At 35.6% G+C, this 17,047-nt stretch overlaps 2 protein-coding genes across 4 annotated transcripts; both read left to right on the plus strand.

Annotated features, from left to right (window-relative positions):
- The first annotated feature begins 359 nt into the window (after nt 1-359).
- nos2b (nitric oxide synthase 2b, inducible) lies at nt 360-12,629 on the plus strand. Its single transcript, XM_058745099.1, has 30 exons — nt 360-616; nt 860-936; nt 1,016-1,063; nt 1,145-1,192; nt 1,275-1,322; nt 1,404-1,451; nt 1,527-1,628; nt 1,893-2,041; nt 2,271-2,433; nt 2,521-2,612; nt 2,716-2,857; nt 3,159-3,298; nt 5,175-5,349; nt 5,439-5,540; nt 6,042-6,236; nt 6,388-6,470; nt 6,628-6,772; nt 7,543-7,647; nt 7,861-7,910; nt 7,988-8,162; nt 8,257-8,377; nt 8,734-8,812; nt 9,024-9,211; nt 9,294-9,460; nt 10,177-10,387; nt 10,520-10,607; nt 10,701-10,822; nt 10,909-11,057; nt 11,528-11,722; nt 11,884-12,629. The coding sequence occupies exons 1-30, from the start codon at nt 514-516 to the stop codon at nt 11,917-11,919; spliced, it is 3,546 nt and encodes a 1,181-aa protein (XP_058601082.1). The 5' UTR covers nt 360-513; the 3' UTR covers nt 11,920-12,629.
- A 51-nt stretch (nt 12,630-12,680) lies between these two features.
- On the plus strand, nt 12,681-15,253 carry mrps23 (mitochondrial ribosomal protein S23). 3 transcript variants are annotated; one of them, XM_058745100.1, is made up of 5 exons: nt 12,681-12,863; nt 13,109-13,288; nt 14,312-14,389; nt 14,498-14,621; nt 14,698-15,253. In XM_058745100.1, the coding sequence occupies exons 1-5, from the start codon at nt 12,820-12,822 to the stop codon at nt 14,848-14,850; spliced, it is 579 nt and encodes a 192-aa protein (XP_058601083.1). In that variant the 5' UTR covers nt 12,681-12,819; the 3' UTR covers nt 14,851-15,253. The 3 variants fall into 3 exon arrangements, with proteins under 3 accessions (XP_058601083.1, XP_058601084.1, XP_058601085.1); XM_058745101.1 differs by having other exon boundaries at nt 14,701-15,253; XM_058745102.1 differs by having other exon boundaries at nt 14,713-15,253.
- Nucleotides 15,254-17,047: the final 1,794 nt, after the last annotated feature.

Here is a 17,047-nt window from a genome sequence, read left to right on the forward strand (position 1 = left end):
ACGTGGATTTGTGAAATTCAAGGAAGTCTCAAAAGCAGTTTTGTAATAAAAGAACTTACTCTTTTCCCCAATTGCTTAGAGACATTTCCTAGAAACAATAACACATATCTGCAAAAATAAACACTATACAACATTAGGCGAACCTCAAACTGTAAAGTACTTTAAATACATGAATGGGTGGACTAAAATTTATTTATTTATTTATTTTTTATAAAATCTGTAAAATTTGTATTTTATTTATTCATTTATCCATTACTTGCCAATTTTTCAAAGGCTAATAATAATCATAATACTCAAAATACAGATTTGGGTTTATCAGACATGTCCAAATACCTTGTGACTGGGGTGTGTTTATGATTTCACTTTCAATTCATTAAACTGTCAGAGTTTCACAGACGCTGGAGTATGAAGATTCCAGTGTGGGTGTAAGATTGTGACATTTGATAGGAACCATGGTCAGACTGTAATTGGACTGCTGTCCCACCCTCCTTGAGGCCACAACCAGCACAACTCATGACCTGCCCTCACCAGAAGGCTCTCTGGGTTGAGTATATAAGCAGGTTAAAGTGGGAAAGCTGCACACAGTTGCAAACTGAGAAGAGGACCTGGCACGAAGGTAAGAAACTCATATTGTTCATGAAATTCATAATTGTAAATGTGTATATATATATATATATATATATATATATATATATATATATATATATATATATATATATATATATATATGTGTATATATATATATATATACACATTAATATATATAACATATTATTTCTTTCTGTTCTTTATTATGAATTATTTAAAAATCAAAAATTGAAATACTGCAATGTTTTAATTAAAATTATTTTAAATTCAGTATTTCAGGTCAGTATGGGGAACCAGGCCACTAAAGCCAACAAGAATGTAATACTTCACCAGATTAAGCCAAATACGGTAAGCAAAACTTTAATTAACATGAAATGCAGTGTCATAAATGAAATGCAATATCCTTATGTTCTGTTGGCATCTCTAGCAGTGGGAGAACAATAATGTAATACTGCAGCAGATTACACCAAATACGGTAAGCAAAACTTTAATTTAAATAAAATGTGATGTTATGAATGAAATAGATTATTCTTACATTCTATTGGTATTTGCCTAGCAATGGGAGAACAAGAATGTAATACTGCAGCAGATTACACCAAATACGGTAAGCAAAACTTTTAATTGAAATAAAATGTGATGTTATGAATGAAATACATTATTCTTACATTCTATTGGTATTTGCCTAGCAATGGGAGAAAAAGAATGTAATACTGCAGCAGATTACACCAAATACAGTAAGCCAAACTTTAATTTAAATAAAATGTGATGTTACGAATGAAATACATTATTCTTACATTCTATTGGTATTTGCCTAGCAATTGGAGAAAAAGAATGTAATACCACAGCAGATTACGCCGAATATGGTGAGAAAAACTTTAACATAAAATGCAATGTCACAATTGAAATGCAGTATCTTAACATTTTGATGGTATGCCTAGCAATGGGTGAACAAGGTGAATCAATGCCCATTTTCCAAACAAGTGAAGAACTACCAGGATGGCTCATGCCATCAGGACACATTACATCACAGAGCAGTTAAGGTAAGCTATTTCTACATTAAAGAGTTATTATAATTTTTTTTTAATGAACAAATGTAAATGAGAAAAATTTGAACAGATTTAGCTAACCCCATGAAGTTTAAATTAAAAACTTAATTTTTATTTTTATGTATGTGTGTAACGTTTCAGTTAGTCAAGTTTTTACAGAGCTGATTTCGTCATTTTATATGAGATTATTTTGGCAGTTGAATAGAGTGATAAGTAATAAAGTTATGAGTAATATTTAACGTTTCCCTTTTACTTCAGAGCCAGCTTTGCCTGTCTAAGGTCTGTGAAGGCTCTATTATGACTCCAAAGGCTATGACGCGCTGTCCCTCCTCTACCGTGCCAGGCTCTGATGACATCCTCATGCAAGCTATCGACTTCCTCAATCAGTACTACAAGTCAATTAAAAAGTAGGAAGCACCTACTAGGGTCATATATTCACCATAGGCATTGAGAAGGACACGTTACTTCAAAATATTCAGATTATCATTATGGGTTTTCAGGGGTTGATTCTAACAAAGTGTTTATATTCTTGTTCTTTAACCAGTTTTAATGCCATAATAAAGCAGACCATGAATTGGTTTAATTCTGAAGAGTGCAAAAGGTAGGCTATTTGACTGAATTATGTTTGTTATCCAGCTCAAAAGTCGAGGAGCACCTGTCTCGTTTGGAGGAAGTGACGAAGGAAATAGAGGCCACTGGCTCATATCAACTAACCACAAAAGAACTGGAATTCGGGGCTAAGCAAGCATGGAGAAATGCACCCAGATGCATAGGTAGAATTCAGTGGACTAATTTGAAGGTAGTTTCTCTAGTTTGGACCTAAACATATATAAAGTGTGCAGTCATATTAGTTATATTCACATTTAGGTCTTGTTTTCCTGTACAGCTGTTTGATGCACGTAAATGCAGAACTGCTGAGGATATGTTTCAGATGTTGTGCGATCATATTCAGTTTGCTACCAATGGAGGCAACCTGAGGTAATCCAGGAATGTGTAATTCAAGTTTTTTAATAATCCAACAATCTTGATTGTCTTTGCAAATGGAACAAGGTGTCATAATAAAAGTTCTTTATTTTGACAGGTCTACCATCACTGTGTTTGCTCAAAGAACTGTTGGCCAACATGATTTCCGTGTATGGAATAGTCAACTCATACGATACGCTGGCTATAAGATGGTAGATGACACAATAATAGGAGATCCTGCCAGTGTTGACTTCACAGAGGTAGATACCAGTCTCTCAGATATTTTTTAATTTTTTTAATATTTTCTAGTAGATGTTTTTCATAATAGGTGCTATTTATATAATTGTTAATCAGATATGTTATTTATATAATTATTATACATTTATTTTTCAAATTTTTGCAATAACTTCAATTTTTGGACAGTATGTTGGTAGTTCATGTATAACACATTTTAGTTTAAGATACATAAAGATGTAACTTTCTCCATTTTATATCACTCTTATGTCTTGTTTCATTTTGAAATGTTCATGTACTTTACGAAATTTTGTAATTTTCACACAGATTTGCATCGAGCTTGGGTGGACACCAAAGTACGGTCAATTTGATGTGCTTCCACTGGTGTTACAAGCTAATGAAGAGGACCCTCAGTTTTTTGAAATTCCCCAACATTTGATTTTGGAAGTTCACATGGAGCACCCACAGTAAGTGGCAATGGTTTTGCACTCCAGCTGAATAGAAAAACATGCTCGTAGTACATTAAAATCACTAGTTGATTGACAACGCCCTAAACTATTGCATTACATCACCATGCATCAATGGTTTTATACACGCTTGACTGAGGTGCTCAGATTTCTGAAATGACTTGCATTCCACTTGATTCTGCAGTAAATCTGTTTGCTTCTTGAAGAGAAAATTATGCAAGGCTTTCCCCTTTAAGAGCTTGCATTAAAAGGACCTTTAAAATCAAATGTTCCTTGGCACTTAAAAATCAGGCTAGAGTGGCAAAGCCTTTCAAACCTAAGACAGCCTGTCTCTATGCTACATTCTTTCATCCAGTCCTAACAAATGAGTTTAACCAATGAGGCCCAAAATCATGTTCTCAAACCCTAATTAGTTTAGTTAAGTACCATGCGAATTTGACTGAAGTGCTGGTTGATGGAGTCATATTGGTGCAACCATGCAGACCTAGAAATGTTATGGATTTGTTAATAGATTTAAATCTGATGTATTGCATTCAGTTACATGATCAAGGGTCTGTTGCGCAATATATGCCAATGCCTTTGCATGCCAGTAAAGTTCAGAGGCGGACAAAGTACACAACTTGAGTGAAAGTACAGATACTGCTGGCCAAATATTACTCCATTACAAGTGAAAGTTGTAAAGACAGATTTGAAAGTTGGTAAGACAGATTTTTACTTAAGTAAAAGTACAGAAGTTAAGTTACTTAAGTACCAAAAGTAAATTTCTTTATGTCAATGCACTGTTTTATTATTGTTGTATGTAATACTTGCAATACCTCTGAAGCAACTTACAGTACATTACACCAACTGAATACACTGACTAGCTTGTAGTATCTTTGGAATAAAGAGCTTTTAGAATGTTAAAAACCTATGGGGGAAAAACGAAACAAACAAACAAACAAAATTACTACCTGGTCTCATGGCATTTACGTACCTGGGTGCACTTTTTAGCGTGACATGAAATACGTACCAATAAGTACATATCACTGCAGTTTCCAAAATAAATGAACACTTTCACACAAATTAACAGAGTTGCGATTGATAAAGCGTAATTTTCGCACAATTACTTGAAGAATATCATGCTATGACTTCAAAACAATGTTAATATGCTGGGAGATTTGAAAACGGATACTTTTGAACATTAACATCGCACACATCCAGCTTCATATCTATGGGTTTTCAGAAACACCAAGTTTGTTCGGTAGCTCACGGAGTACGGAGACGGACTTAAGAGACGAGAAGTACCGGTTCGAATCCCGTATAACTATGGTTCGACAAAGCAGTTAAAATCTGCGTAAAAGGAAGTTCCAATGGCGCAGTTGCATCAGTTAATACGTTTTTATATCAGTTTTGCATTTGTTAACAACACTATCGGGTAGGTTTAGGGTTGGATTTGGTGTAGGGCATATTTCCAACACGATGGAGCATTAACTTTTAGCGACAGTTCTCGGATATTTGAATTCTGAACCGCCGCAATATGTATCTGAAGCAACGTAATAAAAAAACAGCAATATGTACCAATATCTACGTAATAAAAACGTGCCAGGGTTCACATATTGAACCTGTGTTTTAGCGTCACTCAGTGGACATTTCTTTTTGAAACTGCGGCGAAACGTGCAGCGAGGTAAGTAAAACGGTGTCGCACAAAAAGTGCGCAGAGGTACGAACCCACTGACTTTCAAAGCTGCTGCATAACGACTTTCTAGGAGGACCTTGATAGAAATGTAGTGGAGTGAAAAGTATACTCAAATAGTGTACTTAAGTACAATACTCAAGTAAATGTACTTAGTTACTGTCCACCTCTGGTAAAGTTGGATGGTTTTATGCACTTCCTCAGGTACAAGTGGTTTAAGGATTTGAACCTCCAATGGTATGCATTGCCTGCGGTGGCCAACATGTTGCTGGAGATTGGTGGTCTTGAATTCCCAGCGTGTCCTTTTAACGGTTGGTACATGGGCACTGAGATTGGAGTGAGGGACTTCTGTGATACCCAACGCTACAATGTTCTTGAGGTGCTACAACATTCTTAATGTTACAGTAGAGAAGAGAAAGTTTAGAGGGTTTTTTTATACTGATTTTCTTTTATTTTGTTGTCTTACAGCGGGTTGGCCGTCAAATGGGTTTGGAGACACAAAAACTGTCCTCGCTATGGAAGGATCAGGCTTTGGTGGCCATCAATGTCGCAGTGATGCATAGTTTTCAGGTAAAGTGGATTTACATAGCAAATAAGATACAGATTTTTGTATATTCAGTAAAATCAGTTGCATGAATTTGTACAATGAGATTTGTACAGAAACGTATCATTTTTAGAGGAATCTTAAGCATGAAGGTCCACTCTCTGAAATCTAATCATCAGCGACCCTAAGCAGATCTTACAAAATAACACACAAATGAGATCATACGATTTAATAAGAATTAGCCACCAATTCACCAAAACAATTTAAATGTATATATTTATAAATTTATAAAAACAATTTAAAGCTGCATAACATTCTGAAACCTCAAAACTAAACAAATGCAATGTATGATTTTTGAATGAAATTAATATTGTTTAAAAAAAAAAAGCTTTTTGTTGCAAACTTATGCAAAATGTAAAAAAGTGATTCTTCACTGGAAAGATAATATATGGATAAAGTTTAAATTTGACCTTTTAGTAAATGTTTATTCACAGTTTTTATGACCTTTTTGTCTTACTGACATACAGAAAAATAAGGTCACCATTACCGACCACCATTCTGCATCAGAGTCTTTCATGCAGCACATGGAGATGGAGGTGCGCTTGCGTGGAGGCTGTCCAGCCGATTGGGTCTGGCTGGTGCCACCAATGTCTGGATCTCTTACCTCTATGTTTCACCAGGAAACGCTGAACTACATCCTGTCACCCTTTTTCTACTACCAGGTAAGCATCTATTATGCATTCATCAGAAAATCTGCATTGCTAGAATATTATTGCCAGACTACTGGTATGTAGCTGTGTGAAATATCATGATGTCCAAACAAATGTTTGGGATGTTCTTGCTTTAACGTGTCTCGTCTGTTGCCATTTAAAGCCTGATCCATGGTTGACACACAAGTGGAAGGACAAGAAGAGAGCAGAGAGGAGGCATATAATCAGCTTCAAAGGATTGATCAGGTACCACAATATCATGGTCACACTTTCTCAACCAGAACAACACAGTGCTGTTCTTTCAGAAGAGATCTGTCTGCAACAATGTAATGAATTCTGGAGAGGTTAGCATTGGTGAGTAGCCAGTATGGCTAAAATTCTTGTTTTCTTTTCTCTCTTCTAGAGTAGTGCTCTTCTCTCAGACACTCATTAACTCAGCACTGGCCAAGAGGGTGCGTTGCACTGTTCTCTATGCCACAGAAACGGGGAAATCACAGATGTTTGCTAAGAAACTGAACACCATGATGAATTGTGCCTTCAGCTCCCGGGTAAGAGGACCATCACCTCTTATTCATATATAATTTATCGCTCTCCTAAGACTCAATTTGAGCATTATTACCAACACTTGGCAGGAAGTGGGCGTATGTGACACATTCATAATAATATCACCCGCTATTAAAAGTAAAACTAGGAAATTGGTTCCTTGAGGAGCTAAGTCTACCTGGTCTGAACCTTAACATTACATTTGGGTAGATGATGTGTTGGGTTGATAAATGTAAATTCTATATAAATTGTTTATATCCAATTTATGATCTGAATAATATAATATAAATTATATTATATATACAAAACCAGTTGTAAGTAGCACGGGTATATTTGTAGCAATAGCAAATTTATGGGTCAAATTTATAGATTTTTCTTTTATGCCAAAAATCATTAGTATATTAAGTAAAGATCATGTTCCATGGAGATATTTTGTAAATTTCCTACCGTAAATATATGAAGACTTAATTTTTGATTAGTAATATGCATTGCTAAGGACTTCATTTGGACAACTTTAAAGGCGATTTTCTCAATATTTTGATTTTTTTTTCACCCTCAGATTCCAGATTTTCAAATAGTTGTATCTCTGCCAAATATTGTCCTTATTTATAATGCTGTATTTTAGTAGCTTATTTTATGATGTATACATTTAAAAAAATAAATAAAAATTGACCCTCATGACTGGTTTGTGGTCCAGGGTCTGTCTCTCTCTGTCACACACACACACAGCAAACACATACATTTGTGATACATAAATTATTTATAAATTATACAGGTCGTTTGCATGGAGGACTACAATTTCAGTGAATGCGAGAAGGAAAGCCTCTTAATTGTTGTCACCAGCACCTTTGGCAATGGAGACTGTCCAGGAAATGGAGAGGTTTGGACATATTTATGCTCAGTGACCTTATAGTAATGCTAGTAATGAACGACTATTATCACCAAACATAATTAGTGCAGAATTTACAATGTGTCAAAATGAAAAGGTCTTTAAGAAAAAAATCATTTGCTTTTGCAGTGATTATTTGTACAAGAACCACAATAACTAGAATGTGATTCTTGTTTGCTGACATGGTTTTTCTTCTCCTCTCAGAGTTTCAAGAAGCAGCTTCTCAGCCTGAAAAACCTCAGAAACAAAGTCAGGTCAGTGTTTTAAATCCCTTACTTTTATTTTCTCTCTACTCCTGGATATTGTTTCAATCGTTTCTTCCCCCATTCAGGTACTGTGTGTTTGGTCTCGGCTCTCGAATGTACCCAAACTTCTGTGCATTCGCCCATGCAGTGGATGCTAGGTTTGCAGCGCTGGGAGGCATCCGTGTGTCTGCCACAGGAGAGGGAGATGAGCTGAACGGACAGGAGGAAGCTTTCTCAGCCTGGGCTTGCACTGCCTTTAAGGTCTCAGTAATAAAATAAACATTGAGCATCCATTGTTTTCAGTGCTTTTAACTGGTGAACGGTAAAATAATGGGATTGTTTTCTGTATGTACAGGATGCATGCAAGGAGTTTAATATTCAAGGTCAACTTCCAGGAAAAGAAGGTCTTGCAGATTCCTGGGATCCACAGAGGCACAGAATTCAGAATGACAGCTGTACACTTGACCGAATCACAGGTACATTTAGACCCGTGTCCTTATAAAATCACATCATTTAGGGAAAATTATGGTCAAAACTTGATGAAACCTGTAGAAGTGGTCCAAAAGGAAACAAAAATGCTATATTGATCATTTTGATGCTGCTTCTCATTTTTAAAAACATTTTACCCAACAAAATATAATACAGTTCAATATTAATTACATAGGAATATGAAACTGCTTAGTGACATTTTGAAATTTTACATCAAAATATGTAGTTTAGCAATCATTATAAGTATTTCACAATCAGAAATGAGAATTCAAGAATCATGCCATTAACAGATTTATTTGCAAGATTTCTGCAGTGATTATTATTATCTGGCTTGGTTTTACAGCTCTGTCAGCTCTCCATTCTAAAGCTGTGGTTCCCATGAAACTAAAGAGAAGGCAGAATCTACAGAGCCCAAAGTCAAGGTTTACTCTCAAACCAACTTGTATTCATGCATCAGTTTTTATGAATAAAAATATTAATAATAATAATTACTTTTTGAATTATTGTTTTATCTATCTATCTATATCTTTTTTTTTTTTTTTTAAATCTAATTGAAACAGTTGCCTTGTTATGTTGTGTTTTGCCTTGTTTTCTCAGAACACAATATTTATTTATTTATTTATGTGTTCTTAGTCGTGCAACAATATTGGTGGAGTTAGAGATGGATGGGAACACAGAACCCTTAAACTTTGTCCCTGGAGACCATGTAGGGATTTTCCCAGGGAACTCACCTGAATTAGTAGCTGGCATCCTGAAGCATCTGCCCAATTCCCCTCCAATCAATCAGAGCCTACGCTTGGAATTCCTCAGTGCCTACCCTGGTACTGAACCATCTTACTGTACCTAATTACATAATGGAAGTCTTACACATAATAGCATAATGATACCTAATAATGTCTGCAGATGGTGAAAGGTGGCAGAGAGATGAACGAATACCGCCATGTCCTCTTGCCCAAGCTCTTACCTACTATCTGGATGTCACCACTCCACCCTCACAAAGCCTCCTCCGCAAACTCTCAAAGATGGCAAAGCAGGAAGAGCACAGACAGCGCCTGCTTGCATTAGCAACAGTAAGTCACATTTTGACAATCAAAAATGTTGCAAAACTATTGACGAGACTAGCAAACAATTTGTTCTTTAGTGATTTTGTTAACTTTGAAAGGTTTTTTTAGGTAATTTTAATAATAATTATAATTTTTTTTAAATCTTGTAAAAGGTGTGTCTACACAGATTTTTTAATAACTTTTCACAGAACCAACTCATTACAGTCATTTGTTCAGGAATCTGACTACACTGGTCGCTGTGTGTGTTTAATTCACTCAGTCGAATCATTATTCTGTCAATTGGACTAGACTGGCTGCACTTTTGTGAGCTCACTAAAAAGAACTGCTTTATTGCATTCAATCAGCCGGAAATCAGACTACACTGCTCGCTGTATGTGTTCGATTCACTTTAAAGACCCAGCTCATAAGGGTCATTATTTTTTAGGATCGGCCTTTACTGGTTGTGCTGTACATTTTTGATTCACATAAAGTCACACTTTATGTGTTTGATTCACTAAAAAGAACCGACTTGTTTTGGCAATAGGTCCACACTGGTTGTGCTGTGAAAATCCAAAGCGGTCCCATTATATTGAAAGCGACAATTTACATAATGGTTTATGAAAGCGTATGAAGAGATTCACTCTACTTATTTTTCATGAAAAAAGTCCATTGTGTGGAATTATCATAGTTGTTTTCACTTTGTGTATTGGTTAAATACATACCAATTCATCCCTCCACTACAGGATTTCCAAGTCTACACAACATGGAAGGAGTTCCACAAACCTACTTTCCTTGAGGTGCTAGTGGAGTTTTCCTCTCTGGAACTTTCTGCTGCCTTTCTCCTCAGCCAGCTGCCTCTACTGAAGCCACGCCTCTACTCCATCAGCTCCTCCCCAGACCTCCACCCTCAAGAGCTCCACCTCACTGTGGCCGTGGTCAGCTATTACACACAGGGTACAGGAAACCTGTTTCCCAGCGATCATTTATTAGCTGATACCTGAACAGTTGAACTCTTTACTAGACGTAGAACTTCTTGAATCACTGAAGAAATTAATCTGTTGTTATCATATGTTCTGCTCTGTTTAGAGGGAAAAGGTCCACTGCATTTTGGTCTCTGTAGTACCTGGCTCAATACCATCAAAGAAGGAGACATGGTGCCATGTTTTGTTCATAGGTACCCTTCATATTACATTCCTAAGATGTACAAGATCATTTTTGTTTCCTGATCATAACTCACTAACTTGTTCCATTTATGCAACAATTCCAGGTCAGATGGATTCCATCTTCCATCCGACCCTAGTGCTCCCTGTATTCTTGTGGGAGTTGGGAGTGGCATTGCACCCTTCCGTAGCTTTTGGCAACAGCAATTCCATGACATGAAAAAAACAGGTATTGAATTTGATCCCTTATCACATTCAAGTGGTTTCAAACAGTCCATTGAATTAGCTCACCTCAAGTTGTGTTATTTATTCAAGGTCTGAAAGAGAATCCAATGACACTCGTGTTCGGGTGTCGAGGTTCAGATACTGATCATCTTTACAAAGAGGAGACTCTGGACATGAGAGATAATGGCACCCTAAGCAGTATCATAACAGCTTACTCTAGGCAAACTGGACAACCCAAGGTAGACACACTTGACACTGTAACTGTAGTAATATATAGAAATATTATAGAAATCTCTAATATCTGTAAATATCTAGTAATATCGATAGTGTATCATAATATATAAATAAAATATTTATAATGATTATTATTATTATTATTGCTGCAGCTGTTATATTAATTTATATATTTAATTTTTATTATTTAAAACTATTAATAATTATGAATTTATATTTAATAAGTATTTATTATGAAATAATATCTTATTTCATTATTTATTTTGTAATTTTTTAAAGCTTTTATTTTTTCTGAAATAGGTGGTTTATTATATTTTTGCTGATGTTCATTTTATATATATATATATATATATATATATATATATATAAATAAATAAATAAAACTTATAGTTAGAACTAAAAATGGTTCTAAACGGCGGTTAACATTCTCTGGGGTCTTTGCTTATTTATTTTTTTTCCTCCACTCTTGGTCCAGGTTTATGTCCAAGATATCTTGCGAGAACAAATGAATGACAAGGTCTTTGAGGTTCTGCACCATAATCCAGGACATCTGTATATCTGTGGAGGAATTAACATGGCCCATGATGTGGCTGCCACTATCAAGGCAATCTTAGTCAGCCAGCTGGGCATCACTCTAACTCAAGCTGAGGAATATCTGTCAAGGCTCAAGGTGAACCTTCAAATTGTTGACAAATTTTATAGCTGCTTCAGATAATGTCTTCCAGCATTTATGCTCCTGCAAAGGCTCAGATGTCCTGAATGGTGAACTGTTTACAGTCTGTAATGATATATGGTCAATAATTTTACATGATTATGCTTTTTTGTTCACAGAATGAAAAGCGGTACCATGAAGACATCTTTGGATAGTGCTTGAGATCACCTGAACCACCTCAAGCTTTTCAATATCCAAACACACCAAAAATATTTTAATCTTTTAACTTGTAATCTTTTGATTTTCATACAGCTTCCAAAATAATGCCAAAACCTCTCTTAACTTAAAAAACAAAATCACAAAAATGCTACATAAATACACAACAGCAGTGTATCAAATTTCCATACACCATCCTGATCGTCAGTAACTTTTGGAATGTACAGCTCACATTTTTGAAGAAATATTAGTTCCTACTTGTAAATAAACTGTATTATGTACTGTATTATTCCTGTCTGGAATTAATGCCTTTTAGTTTGTTTTTGGGAAGACTGACCTGCACTTCTTTAGAGTAGTGCTTTCATGGCTAACTAATTGCACAGATGAGGGCCTCAAAAGTCTGACCTAAAACAAAGAGTTTACTTGTACATGTCACAGATATGCTTCTTTAATTAGTGACCTATAAATTGTGCAATATACTGCTTATTTTTTCTCGGCCTTAATGTTTATTTCTATACTTAACTTAGATTTGATTCCCACATTTTCAGTATTTCCAGACTATACCTGGTCGTCATACCAAACTATACATTCAATTCAGTGTGTTTATTGTTAATATTTTCTTTTATAAGTGTTACCTTACATATAAGTGTTGTATAAATCTTTAATTGGATGTTCATGTTAAATATTGCATTTTGTAATAAACAGACTTTATACTATCAAAACCACTGTAGCTGTTTTTTTCCTTCGCATTCTTGAAGTTTGTCTTTAACGGGTACCCGTAGTAACACCGGAAGTCGTGCATCCGTGCTACAGCAGAGAGCGTGTAACTCACTTTTTCCTGACTTTTCTGTGATATTTATTTATATCTGATTAAATTTGTATTATCATATAGACATATTATGGCTGGAAGTCGACTTGAGAAATTCGGGACTGTATTTACGCGGTAAGCATTAGTGACAGCATGTGCTTCTTGAGTTCATTTCAAGGTTAATGACAAAAATTTTAAGTCTGTTTAAGAACGAGAGATCGGCTTATTTTAAAATATATTATGTAATATAAGAGTGTACTATGTAAAAACTTTTTATAATGCCAAGAAAGCTTATTAAATTGGAAATAATAAACCAGAGACCTTTTGTATAGTGTATAGTTCGAATTGTGAGGCTGAACGATTGATTGTTGTTTGGAAAGGGTTCGTGATTTAATGCGAGCTGGAGTCATCAAGCACGAGGAAAGGCCAATCTGGTTTGATGTGTATGCTGCTTTTCCTCCAAAGAGAGACCCTCTCTATGAGAAACCTGTGAGACCACTGAAGATACATGCAGCAGATACCGTACCTGAAATATTATACAAAGAGGATGAAATACGAGCGTAAGTCCAAACATACCCGTTCAAAACGCGAATATATCATCTTTAGTAACTTGGTTTGGTTTCAACATTATTGCTCTACCTATGACCATTGGTCTGACGGTCACTCTGTGCCCTTCATTTGTACTTTATATCGTATTAACATATAATATAACAAAATAAATGCTGTTCTTTTGAACTTTCCATTAATCAAAAAAAAAGTCATGGTTTTCACAAAAATAAGCAGAGAAACGGTTTTCAGTATTGTCTCTTGAGCATTAAATCAGCATGAAATCAGAATGATTTCTGAAGGATCATGTGACACTGAAGACTGGAAAATTCAGCTTTATATCACAGGAATAAATTACATTTTAAAATCTATTAAAATAGATTTAATATTTAATAAATTTAAATATTTATTTTATTAAAGATTTAATTATACAGAGATGCAAGAGATCTGCAATCGTCCAGATTCAGCCCAAAAGGCTTATTTCATTTATTGCTCAGAGGTCACAAAAATATATGCAAAAGTGCAGAACGTTTTAGGGTATTAACCTGTCCTCAGTGCCAAGAGTTAATACCCGGAAGCGTTCTGCCGCCTTGCACATATTTTTGTGACCTCTGAGCAATAAATGAAATTAGCCTTTTGGGCTGAATCTGGACGATTGCAGATCTCTTTCGTCTTTGTATCATTGTATTTTTTGGATCTACACACCTCATGTTATTTGCCTACTGGATTATTGGACAAATGTTTGGTGCTATGCTTTTCTACTTGAGGAAAAATTTAATATTCCACAGTGTTATTATTTTTAATACATTTTGATCAAATAATATGCATGCAGCCTTGGTGAGCATAAAAGACTGCTTTTAAAAAAATATCTTCAAATCTTACTGACCCCAGACTTTTTGTAACTTAAAATGACATTAACTAGATTCTAGTGCTGTAAAACCTGCAGCCCATTTTTGGGACACTGACCCTCCAGTTAAACTTGCATGCATGCTGGACCTTTGCAGTATATCCACATGACTTTTTTTCTGTGGTTGTAGGAAGTTCTTTGAGGTTTATGGTAATGGACCTAGAGCTTTTGAGCTCCTCAAGCCCAACTTTGTATCACCATGTCAGAGGCAAGTTATGATGGGAAATTACACATTTTTACAGTACTTTGCAATTTCTTTAAATTGAGTTTTCTGTGCCTTTTGATTTAGTTGTTGTGTTACTGTATCTCTGTGCAGGTTTGTTATGAAGTACAGTGAATTAGAAAGCAGGGGGGATGTCAAACCTGAGCTGCTGTTTGAAGAGACCGCAAAAGCGCTGCTCACAGAGGGCATTTATTTAAAAAAGAGAGGAGGACCTGCGGTGAGACTGAAAGCTAAATTATTTTTTGCTAGATGATTTAATTTTGTTTTTGTCCATCATGTTTTTTTATAACCAGCAGGTGGCACCACAGTCTCGGGACCCTTTGCTGAACATGAAGTTGACTGACATGTTGGCAGAGCAGCAAAGAGACACAGACACAGAGACAAATATTCCAGAGAAACAGCCAGAGGCAGAGACGGTGAACCCTGACAGACAGACATCGTCATAAATGTCCACTTCTCCTCTGTTAGGACAACATAAACTGCACCTGCCTCTAGCACATCAATGTGCTGGTCAGTCATGCATTTTGACGCATCAAACACTGGGACACAGATATAATTTGTACAGTTGTGGACACTATGTAAACCCACATGTGTCAAATGAGTGATGTTGAAGACATGTTTGCATAATCAAAATGGCTTTGGCTTGAGGTCTTTATAGCCAAGCAGCTGGGGTTTAGTGAACGACTTTATAATACAGATCTAGCAAGTGTTTCATTTCTGTGAAAAGTGTCTAATGTCTTGTGTAATAAAATACGTGGAGTGTTTAATGAAAGTACTTTCAAGTCCATTAACGCCAGGAGTGGAAAAGCATTTGCGTTGTGAATACTCAATAAAGTGTTATATTTCCAATTTTCTGAGTCACACCATAAACGTTTGATTCATATTGATATTAAACTGTTTTTTTTTTTACACTGCATCCTTGTTGCCTGTGCAGTCTTGCATTTAAATACATCCTCAACAGGATCTTAAAGAAACTTATTTGGGGGAGTTTTTATGTATTTCCATTGTTTTTGTGATGTTTTAGCTTTTATTATATAATTTATGGATAGCTGATCTGCACAGACAACTATTAATTTCATTCAGAATTACCATTGTCCTTAACTTTTTTCCCCCACTCCTGCAGAGAATAAAACATTAGAATAAAATATTTTGATACCATCCGAATTATTTACAATTGTTCACCCTCTTCACTAAATTAACCCTGCTAAATGAAGATACACCCCAAGCTTTCATTGCTTACTAGTGATATAATAATTAGACACAGAAGATAATATCACGACAAATATGACTTTGTGAGGTTTTAAAAAGATCAAATCAGTTCTGCTGTCATGATGACCCAAACTGGAACATAGAAATGTTAAACAATGACCCAGAAATGATTGACCATGCTAGCGTCCTGTAATTGCCTATGAATTAAAAAAAAAAAAAACAACTTAAGATATTCACTATCTAATCTGGCAGAACATGACATTTCTTCCCAATCTAAATGTCTCAAGCAAACATCATATCCAAGATGATTGACAGCATTATTTTTTGCTGAAGAACATACTTTTTGTAAGTGGCAAGTGCATGGCTTTGTGGGATAGTGAATGGACTGATTCATCACTGCTGAATTTGTTAACATAACCATTTTAGTGTAAATGTTTAAATGTGTAAGCTTACCAGGAACAATGTGAGTTAAGGATGTGAATCATTTCTGCAGTCACAGTAAAAGCAGACATGACGCATCAAATGAACACGCACTGAATTGATTGTTAGTGTTTGTTTTTGTCTCTTAAGACGTTTTTTAAAGTGCAGACTCTATAAAAGCACCACTTAAGGACAAAAAATCCCATTAGTGGGCTAACATGTTTGCTGCTGACTGAACATCAGATCCAAATACATTTTGTGTGCATATTGAATAAACAAAAATGTTCTGTTTCTTTATACTGAATATCATTAACATTCTAATCATTCTCGTCTTTAAATTTGATATTGATACATGATGAGGACGTGGAGCAGTTTTGTAATATCTTCAGGTTCTGGTTGTGGTCCTTCACTGCTGTCTAAGAGGCTTAATAATTACTACAGTAACATTTCGTATGTATTGTTTTTTAACACTGGCCAGCAAGGAGTTAAACGGTCCTTTTCTGTTGACCGCTAGATGGCAGTAATGTGATAACTATTGACTCGAGTGTGATATTTGTCTGCTGTTCTGTGCACATGCTTCCCGTCATGCATTTATAGGGCCTGACATGCTGAGCGAACATAGAGCTGTCAAAACGTGCATAACGCAAAACACATCTTGGATAACATTTTACCCACAAGCAATTTATTTTTGTTCGATGTTGCATTTCAATTCGTGTCATTTTGTCAGCCTTAATGGCTTTTATATGTGTTTTTTCATGTGTGTGTTGTGAAGGACCCAGATGCAGCTGAAATTAGTGAAGGAGAAGCGTGTAAGTACTGAAGGCAGAGGCGCGTGACGACTGTATGAACGCCGTCCTGCTCCTGAACACAACAACCCTTCAGCAATTACCATGGTAACCACAGTTCCTCCCTAAACACCTCCCTAATGTTACTGCCACAAAAAAAAAAAAAAAAAAAGCGTTATAAATTAATACAGGACCTCAAACTGTTTAGTACTCTCTTGCCTTATAGTAG

This window comes from Onychostoma macrolepis, chromosome 15 (assembly GCF_012432095.1).
Source record: "Onychostoma macrolepis isolate SWU-2019 chromosome 15, ASM1243209v1, whole genome shotgun sequence".
Classification (NCBI taxonomy): Eukaryota; Metazoa; Chordata; class Actinopteri; order Cypriniformes; family Cyprinidae; genus Onychostoma; species Onychostoma macrolepis.